This window comes from Argentina silus, assembly GCF_951799395.1.
Source record: "Argentina silus genome assembly, chromosome: 5".
Lineage (NCBI taxonomy): Eukaryota > Metazoa > Chordata > Actinopteri > Argentiniformes > Argentinidae > Argentina > Argentina silus.
This window is the reverse complement of record NC_139659.1, coordinates 15,699,239-15,709,780: the sequence shown is the minus strand read 5'-3', so window position 1 is coordinate 15,709,780 and position 10,542 is coordinate 15,699,239. Positions and strand designations below refer to the sequence as shown.

The window sequence follows — 10,542 nt, the reverse complement described above, 5'->3', positions numbered from 1 at the left end:
GCTTTTATACAGTACAATGTGTCTTTGTTTTTGTACAGTACAATGTGGTGTCCCTCTCATCATTGTTTTGAAGACTAAAAGGTGTGTGCTAGTTTCAGAAGGTCAACTCCCTGTCTGCCCCAGCAGGTACTGTATCATCCCCTGCAGTTGGTGACAATACCTGTTCTATCATGTGTCTGAATCCTGCATTTACTATCATACACTGATTGCAATCTGTGAAGATCCAAATACTGGATATTACAAAAGCAATGACCTAGATGATGTAGATATTCTTGAGTAAAGGCCTTCAAGTAAGACAAAACATCTTAGGTACAGTAAGAAGGATACAGCAACTTTATAACTGATTAATGTTTTTGCCATAAACTAAAGACTATGAGCTTTGAATTAAAATGTTCTCACATAAACACCAGACATAAGGTGCCTAAAACACTGGGTTCTGTACTGTAGCATTTGTATGTTTTCATAATTCACATCTAGTGCCTTAGAGAAAGAAACTTCAGAATCCACTTCAGATATCATTAATCATTCATAAGACCAAACTATTGTAACTCATCTCATTACTATTTCCTTTATCTCTATCCAAAAGGCTTCTCTCTCTCTTGTTTTTGGGAAAGCAGAAAAGGTTGACCTAATTAATACTCATCTGTTACATGGGGGTAAAAATAGGGAAATTATCATGGATTGAAGATTAAGCAGTTTCCGTGGCTTTAATAGATCAGAGGGTTAGAAGAAGAAGAAGAAGAAGAAGAAGAAGAAGAAGAAGAAGAAGAAGAAGAAGAAGAAGATGATGATGATGAAGATGATGAAGAAGAAGCTTTCATACTCGGTATATTGACAGCAATGTAGAACAACGGTACAGAGACAGTGATGGAAGTTGTGAGTCATTTGTATTTAATCTTTAATTGCCTAAAAAATATTCAAATTCTCTATAAAAGAGTGACTCAAAAGAACGAAGCAACAGCAAAAAAACAAAACAAGTACAAACACAAAAACAAATATAAATACATTTGTCTCCACGACTTAGTAAGATACTGCAGTAGGATAGAACTCAGTCACCATGTAAAAACATTTATTCCTGTACTGTACTGTATATCTTAAAAACTATTTTTGTGGTTGTTTCTATGTACTACGAACTTTGCAGTTGCAAAAAGCCTGCTTTATCTCAGTTACAGTAAAAGAACACAGACTGCTCCAACTCTGCCGAGGTCATTATGAATGAACTTGGAGAAACAGTCTGTATTAAATATCTTGCAGCTGCATCTGACCACCCTAGTGGACTGTTAGATGAAATCCTTGTGGTCACAGTAGGGGTCCCACGTTACCACAGTTAACAGGCTGTTCTGACCTTCTGTTCCCATGCAGGTCACTCTTCAGGAACTCTCTTGGGCTGTATGTTACATGATTCATGAAGAACAGAACAGACATGTCTTTGAGGAAATTATAACTCCATCAGTAGAGTGCCTAGAGTAGAGTCTGAGGCCCCAAAAGGCAGAACATCTCTGTTTCGAGGCACATTTGATTCTGTTTAAGGTTCCAGGACTCTTGGGGTTTTAAAAAAATGAATTTGAAATGTGAAAGAAAAACCTATAAAAACTATAAAAACTATAAAAGTAAAAAAGACATCTCTTTAAAATGATTGTCCCGTTAGATCTACAGTGTCCTGAGGCTCAGCCCACGTTTTGGCTGTCGACCTCAGTAAGGGCACCAGACATTGCACACCTGGTGACTTAATGACCTGGTGTCCTGTCGGTCAGTACCCAGCTGCTTTGCCCTTCTTTCTGGCGTCTGATACGGCTGTGATGCATCTCTCCTCCTTCGCCACGGCGTTGACCACATTAAAGAAGTATCTCCAGGCCTCCACTCTGTGTCCAAGAGCTCTCAGGGCCCCTATCACAGCCTGAGAGCACAGACAGTTAGATATAGAAACACTTCTCATACCCATGACACTTCAAAACTTTACCATTTGATTGCAAGAAAAACACTTAGAGACTGTAGGATTGTAAAATAATTGCTACTGCAATAAGGCAGCTATTACAATCAAGCAGATATTAGCTAAAATATAGACATCACTTCTTGTCACTTGACAACCAATTGCAGTGACCTTGGCTGTCATTTCTCATTGGTTGACTGTGAGGATAAAAATTGGATGGTAACCTTATCAAAATCAGGCTCAAACTTCAGGTTGTTATTTGCATCAACAAACACCACAGGGGCAGCAATGGCGTCTTTCAAACTCTTCCCCAACCAGAGGTGGTTCATGATGGACTGCAAAAGACAGAGAGGTGGACTTAAGTGTTCTGGAAATAGTTGTCCAAGTGGACGTTATACTGTAACATGATTGTGATGTAGCAACATCAACTGGTATGACAGGAACATTCTTAGGGTTGTAGAGAGGGTTACAAGGATCCCTGTTTTCCTGTTTATTTTTTGGTGATGGTTTGAGAGGTTGATCTTAAAGGTAGATTCTGGGCTATGACATCATGCCAGGAAGTCAGAGGAACTTTTACCAAAGATATTTGGAGTAAGTAAAGATGTGAACAATGGTAGGCACTCGTTAGACGTCAGTGCATGCGCACTGTCGCAATAGGTGAGCCGGAGTTGATCATCTCCTCTCATTTCTTGATCATCTCCATTTTGAAATGATCTCTGGTAGCATCGTTCACCGCTCTTTTCCCATTGTCGTCTACCTTTAAACTTGCGGATGCTGGTTGAAATTAGTTGAAACCCCTGAGTCAATACACTCACCAAGGCCATTGCGGTGGTGATCATGCTACCCCCAGATCCACCAATCACAAGGGTCTTTTCTCCAGACCTTGATTTCAGTATAGCAGGAGCCATTGAAGAGGGAGGCTGTTCACCTGATGCAAATTAATCAGATAATAATGTACACAGAAACTCCATTAGAGAGGATAATATCACCCAGAGACGATTCAGACCATAAATGGCCAAGTTGGAAAAAAGGTTATGAATATGACTCTACCTGGCGTGACTCTGTCTGCTCTTCCACAGAAATCCACCAGCTCATTGTTGAGAATGATGCCTGTTCTGGGAGAGTAAATCGCTGCACCAAAACTGCAGGAGAAGAACGACAACTCTGTTAGCTGAGAACAAGATAGCACAACTGCAAACTCCAAAAGCTGCAGTGTTAGCTTCTTGTTCGCCCCCAGGACTTCCATCATTTTAATATTTAGAAGGATCTATTTTAGAGGGGTGTGATACTCAGTGAGGTTGGAGGCTCACATGTGGTTGATGGTGCTGGTGACCGAGACTGCAGACCCATCTCCAGCCAGGACAGAAACATGGGTGGTCCCAAAGCGGTCTGAGGAGGGCGTGACGTTGTAGTAGGAGTCATGATGGGTTTGGCCTTTGGTTATCATTGCCCTGATGCGATCAGCAAAGTCTGAGTTGACCATATAAGATGCATTCTATGGAAAAACGAAACATTTCACTGGTAATAGAGAAGAGTCTAATTATGTAAAATACAGTTAGGAAGAGGCACATTTGTCTCTTATCCTCACTTTTCCACCGCTGAAGGCAGGATCACCGGTACTGCTCCTCTGTCCATTAGCAAATTTAACTGCCTCTATGTAGAGGTGATAGGTCTGTGCTCTCTGGTCACCCTCCAAGGAGCTTGGAGTGAGGTTGAACCCTGGGAAAGATCAATCAATCAATCAATGTATTTGTATAACGCTTTTTACAAAGACAATTGTCTCAAAGTGCTTTACAACAACACCAATACTAAACAATATAAACAATAAATACAATACAAACAATATGAACTAACATTGAACCATAGATCCCCAAAAAGTAGGGCAAGCAAAAAACCTCTCAGAGGGGAGAAATGAGGGGGAAAAACATAGAGCAAGTTAAACAAACAGCCAATCAAATCCCCACTAAGGAACAAAGGGCTGTTTTGGAGATGAACTGGGATGTCAACTGCTATGACAGATCATCAACATGTTCTTTTTATGCAGCCTACAACAGAATGAATCGTTTATAATTATTAATGTCACTGCAGTAGTTCTCAGCTTGAAAGACTTTGGGAAGGGTTGTTATACACAAGAGACCTTTCATGAGGTTAAGAATGAAGGCGAGCATGGCTCCCCCTGCTGGTGGTGGAGGGATGTGCATCTGGTAATCTCCAAGAGGAACTGTCCACGCATCCTCCACTCGCACTTTGAAGGATTTCAGATCCTCCATTGTAAGGGTCCCACCTAAAACATGATTAGTGGAAGCTTCGCTGTTAACACTTATAACACAGACAGAAATAAAAGAAAACAAATCTTTGAAAAACATTTTTCAAATATGTTCTCACATTCTCTCTCCCCATTTCTCTGTCAGAAAAGGCATCTGTCTGTCTCTATCTCCACCCTCTTTGTCTCACCCTCCCTCTCTCTCTCTCTCTCTCTCTCTCTCTCTCTCTCTCTCTCTTTTTTTTTTTTTTTCTCTCTTCCTCATACACATTCCAACTCACCCACCTGCTGCTTTTATGTCTTGGATCAAGTCAAGTCCTATTTTGCCTGTGTAGAAGGCGCCTGCCCCTTCTTTGGCAATTGTTTCCAAGGTTTCTGCTAGCTTTGTGAACTTCAATGTGTCCCCCTGGCTCAGAACCGTCTTGTTCTTTTTGCAGAACACCTCACTATGTTCACAGAGGAATACATTAATTATACTGTAGCACAGCACCCACAAACAGAGTAAAGATACACAGAAGACAACCATGCATTATTACATGCATTATTTGGATGTGGTGTGATAGTACATATTAATTAGCTACTGTCTTTATAGCTACAGACATTATAATGACATGTCTCTATAGACAGAACATAGATCTCTATTCATGGCCTGTTTTCAAATATATGTAGCTCCATTCCTAAGCAACTCAAGGAGAAAGGCACACAGGCACTTTCTCCATCTCTAGTGCCTCTCCTCAGAGTTCTGTAGAGGAGAAGGGGAGAGAAAGGAGGAGAGAGGAGCAGAGGAGAGGAGAGGAGAGGAGAGGAGAGGAGAGGAGAGGAGAGGAGAGGAGAGGAGAGGAGAGGAGAGAGTATCCCAGAGCCGAGGGGATCACACTCTTTGATGTTAATCCCAGACTGGGCTTTAGGAAAGCCTCTGCACTCTGGGTATACTGCAGAACCATATAGATGAGAACTGGGTCTGAGCTGACAGAAAAAGACTCAAGCATGTGTCAGAGTTTATTAGCCTCATTGCTTGGTCAATTAGAACTGAAAGGTTTGACGACTGTGACTGAAAAGTGCCTCAGATATTGTTCATCTATAATATTCATACAGAACTGTATCATTATTTAAGTGCAATACATCAGTTTAAATTAGAGGGTCATTGGGACAGTCGTAAAGTTAGTTCCAGTCGCCAAGGAGTGGCATCCTGTACCAGAGTGATGTAGCTTTCACCAGGTTTTCTATCATTGGGAAGCGGAGGAGGTCTGTCAGGAAGGGTGGCAGAGGGAAGCCTTCTCTAGCCAGTCTGATGGTAGGCTCAAACAGCTTGGCCCAGGGCAGTTTCCCATAAAGTTTGTGAACCGCCTCATATCCACGCAGCTCCCCAGGGACGCCAATCCACTGACTACCTGTAGGGGGCAACCAAGACACGTGAGACACATAACACACGCATAAGAGCCATACACTTCAGGAGAGAGCAAAGAGAGGGACATCGAAAGAAGTAGTAATACTGTAGATGGGTTAAGATATGGGATGTTTACTGTTGAAAAAAAACAATAATCATTATCATTATTGGTCTTTCAGTTAACCAGATTTGACTGGAATACATACTAATCAGACAATTTGTGATTATGTCATTCAATGCATGTGAATTCATGCTGTTTGAATAAGGTCTGCTTAGCATTTGTTCATTCATTCATCCAGTAATTGATGGGCAGGTCTACTTGCCTGAGACCAATGTAAAAGATGTAGGGCAACCCTTCAGCAGGTCAGGTTTGAATAACTGTGGCACAGTCTCTCTCGAACTGAAGACTTTCACTTTGCCTGGAAACACATCAGACTGAGGTTAAAAGATTCCACCAAAAACCTCATTAGTAAAATGGAGGAGACAACAGGAAGCTTTGTAGTTACTCTGTTCTCATCAATGAGGTATGCACTGGAGAAACCAGTACTAGAAGAATTCGAGAAAGGTAGGGAGACAGCACAGGATAAGGAATCTGTATAAGGACATCTTTAGAGGTGTTTAGGGATGAAGTAGACATAAGAGAGAGTGTGGGGTGTGATACTGTATGAGCATAGCAAAGAGTGGATATGGAGAGACTTACCAGTTTTATCCATGACAGTGAATATGGATCCTCCTCCCAGGCCCATGCTCTGAGGGTTGACCACCGAGGTGCAGAGCAGAGCTGCAATGGCGCCATCTACTGCTGACCCACCCTGCTCTAGCATGTCTCTGAAAATACAGCACACAGAATCACACACACTGGCACGCAGGCAGGGACACACACAGGCAGGCAGGCAAGCAGGCAGGCAGGCAGGCAGGAAGGCACACATGCCACACACACACACACACACACACACACACACACACACACACACACACACACACACACACACACACACACACACACACACACACACACACACACACACACACACACACACACACACACACATGCACACACACACACATACACATGCTCAGTTGGTAGAGCTTGGCGCTAACACCGCTTAGGTTGTGGGTTTGATTCCTGCTGGGACCATATATACTGAAATGTATATGCATATATGCATATACTGCAATGTAAGTCGCTTTGGATAAAAGAGTCAGCTAAATGGCATATTATATGCACACACAGAATCACATACACAGAATCACACACACTGGCACGCAGGCAGGGACACACACAGGCAGGCAGGCAAGCAGGCAGGCACACACGGAAAGCAGGAAGGCAGGAAGGCACATATATATATTACACGCACACACACACACACACACACACACACACACACACACACACACACACAGACAGATGCACACGCACACACACGCGCAGGGTCACACACACACACACGCGCAGGGTTATGTTTTTCCTGTAGACATGTCATATTACGGTGGTGAGGAGTCAGAGAGACATGTCTATAATTGCCAAGAGGCTAGATTGCACCAGTGTTTTGAGGAAGCTGTATTTGTATCTTTCTGGTGAAAGAGATTATACTTCTAGATTAGACATTTCTGATGAAGAAATTCGACAATTGCTTTAAACTACTTGTAATTTAGTCAATCAAATGTTCAATGATGAAAAAGTAGAAATCTTGATGAGGTTATACAGTGCCAAAGCAGTTACTGTCACAACTTGTTAATATAACTAGTGTAATACTACAGAGGATTATAGAGAAACCAATGTAATATATTTTCTAATTGGTTTCTATAAACAGGGGTTAAATCTCTGATGTAGCTTGTTAACATATTAATTGACGTAGGTGCAGAGATGGAAACTCTTGTGTCCATAGTATCTCTACGGACACAAGTATAAAAATGTGTCCTATCCTCGTTTCCTCCTCTCTGTATGAAGTGTGTCCAGATATAACAACTTATATTACATCCTCTAGTCATGTGATGCTTGTTTTGTCAACGGTGTAAGAATGGAAGGAAGATATTCTCACACCACTGGAAAAGGAAATGAATCGCTGGAAGATCTTGGCAGCAGATTCAGTATTACAACACACAAATGCAGGCAGAACTGGGTGCAAAGGTAAGCTATTGAAAGAGAGCTGGATTCTTTTTTCTATTGATGTAAGAAGAAAATGTATTGGGGTGGGAGCTGACTATTGTGCAAGCTTGATTTCATGGCACCTAAGAGAGTCTGATGGTCTTCAAATGAAGGTCCCATGGTCCACACACCACAGTATGCACTCAAATCCCTGATCTACAAACAAAACAACATGTTCACTTTCCATTATAGTGGGCCTAAATATGAGGAGAAATTCTGAATTGAACCTGAACACTTTATCTATAGCTTGGGTTCAGACTATTGGTCCTCAGTTTAACTTATCACCCGTGAGTTTGGTTGCCGCATTATTAAAGACCTGAACAAACAGTGATTTGAATGAAGTTACATGATGCCAGCGCAAGGCAGGTTGGCACAACAGTAGTATGCAGTACAGCAGGTAGTAAGCTCTACTATGATAGCCTACCAAATCTCTTAAACAGCTTACAGCTCTCTTCAGCTTATACTACTGTACAGCTTATAGTATATCTCACACCAGGCTATCTGTTGAAAATGAAATACAGTAGCCATTTACCTAGAAAGTAACGAAAGTGACATGTTTAAACGAGGGTAGGTACCTGCCAACCTCCGAACATAATTGGGAATCCGCAGACACCGCCGCATTCTTGAAGGTACCCTGCGAGCATCCCTTGTCCACAAATAAAGCGACGCAGAAGCAGATGATTATTACAGCGCAGAATAAACCGACACAAAGGAGCAAGCGAACCTGCCAGGGCATATATTTGGCCATGGTCTATGCAAGGAGAGACACTTTTCCCCCCCCAAGACTTTACACTTTTCCAACCGCAGACTACCTATCTGTCTCTCAAATGCACACGATGTCGCGCAAGTCAGCGAGTCTCTTTGGTAAAGTTGTCTCCACCCCCGCCCCCCCCCTCAGGCAACAAAACTGCTCAGGAATGCAACTTACAGACTTACAAAACAACTTACAGACTTACAAAAATGTACAAAGTTGAATGGTGGAGAGGAAAAAGCACAGTCGATGGGACAACATCATCTCAGTCACTTCATAAAATTGGTCTATAACCAAGTGGCCAAAAAGAATCCCTTAATGGAAAATAATCTATCTCATATCCATAATTGTGTTTGCAACAATGAATTCAAGTGATACAAAACAAAGAAAGTGGCTGGAAATGTGTTCATTTGGTTTTACTACAAAGCATTAAGTTTGGTGCAAATCCAGTACATGCAATGCAGTTTCTGCACCATCGCTCGTGTGAAGAATAGTGGCTGTATCAAGTTATGGGTATGTTTGTCACTGGCAGGGACTGGGGAGTTTGTCAGGATCAAGAGAAAATTATGAAATTTGCTGAGTTGGTAGTGACATCCTAATCTACACAGTGTGTAATTGATTCCTATACAAATCAGAGACCCTATAAAAACAAAAATATTAATTCCAAAATTACATGAACTATTATCCTTGCATTAAGATGGACTCAGTTCAACTTATTGAGTGATTTGTTGATGACATTTTTGCATTTTAGCTAATTTTAAGAGTGTCATAGCAAAGGGTCTGAATACTTATGTACATGTGTTTTCGCTTTGTCATTCTAGGGTATTGTGTGTGGATTGATGGCAAATTTGTTTAATTTAATCCATTTTAAATTGAGTCTATAACACAATAAAATGTGGGAAAAGTGAAGGGGTCTGAATACTTTCCCGAAGGCACTGTATATATGTGTGTGTGTGTGTGTGTGTGTGTGTGTGTGTGTGTGTGTGTGTGTGTGTGTGTGTGTGTGAGAGAGAGAGAGAGAGAGAGAGAGTTTCACACATTCTAGGACATACTGTACTTAAGTGCCAATACTGTCACTTTACTTAATACCTCTCATGCTGACCCATACTTTTCCTGTCATTTCTCACACTACTGTCAGATGCACAGTGTGCACAAAGCAAGCAGGAGTTGCACTTTGCCTTGACAGAGAACACAGTTTTAGCAGATGTGTACTGGATGTCAATGACACAGAGTGAGAGTAGACCCTTATGTTAAGCATCCCCAGATGCTCAACAGAACATTGCCTGCTGGGTCTTATACTATAAACAGCAGAGGATATTCCATAGGCTTACAGTAAATCTCAACATGCAAAAACTGGACATGGAGAGCAATACTTAGTTGTCTGATAATAGAGATAATTCACTCAAATGTTCTAAGCCTGCTAAATAAGGCTTTTTATATATATAGTAGATAGACTCTAGTCTTCAACACCAGGAGGTGATAGTGAGCTTTTCAGTAGAAACATCCACAGCTGGAGTGAATCTAATCCACAGCTTTCTGAGATACCTTTTTTTTATGAGACTTTCTGAGATTTATGCTTGATTTAAAACATTAAAATGATAATGACCATATCATCAATTGAATACAACTGTATTTACTTTCGTAGGGGTCATTTTGAGTGGTTATAAATGTAGCCTGTGCATTTTGTATAAATGCCCTGTAGCCTAGATTAGTGTACACATACTGTGGGATGAGGTGAATATGATATTAGTGTAAACTATCCAATCAATGTCTACAGAGTAGTTGTGGGATATCTAAGTATTCAATTGAACACAATAATTTGATTAATAAACTATGATTTTATAATTACAAAGTAATCTGCTTCTGCCTTTAATGATAGTTGGTCTCGCTTAACACCAGGACATCTGGAAATGTTCTACATAGGATGTGTAACATAAGCATGCCCCCTTTAGAAGAACTCCATTCTCATCATAATTAATGAGCAGAATAGACTTATTATAGGTAAAACACTATGGTGGGGGAAAAGCACAAACATACAGTAGACAGTATGTTGATTAATGTT

The 10,542-nt window shown here is 41.2% G+C and overlaps 1 protein-coding gene across 1 annotated transcript; it reads right to left on the bottom strand.

Annotated features, from left to right (window-relative positions):
• Window positions 1-1,705: 1,705 nt before the first annotated feature.
• Window positions 1,706-8,477, bottom strand: ggt5b (gamma-glutamyltransferase 5b; the record flags this gene model as incomplete). Its single annotated transcript, XM_083670746.1, has 12 exons — window positions 1,706-1,897; window positions 2,155-2,265; window positions 2,746-2,858; window positions 2,981-3,072; window positions 3,241-3,425; window positions 3,519-3,649; window positions 4,068-4,214; window positions 4,479-4,639; window positions 5,389-5,580; window positions 5,900-5,999; window positions 6,281-6,408; window positions 8,305-8,477. 12 exons carry the CDS (start codon window positions 8,475-8,477, stop codon window positions 1,751-1,753), a joined length of 1,680 nt encoding a protein of 559 aa, XP_083526872.1. The 3' UTR covers window positions 1,706-1,750.
• Between the last annotated feature and the right edge of the window lie 2,065 nt (window positions 8,478-10,542).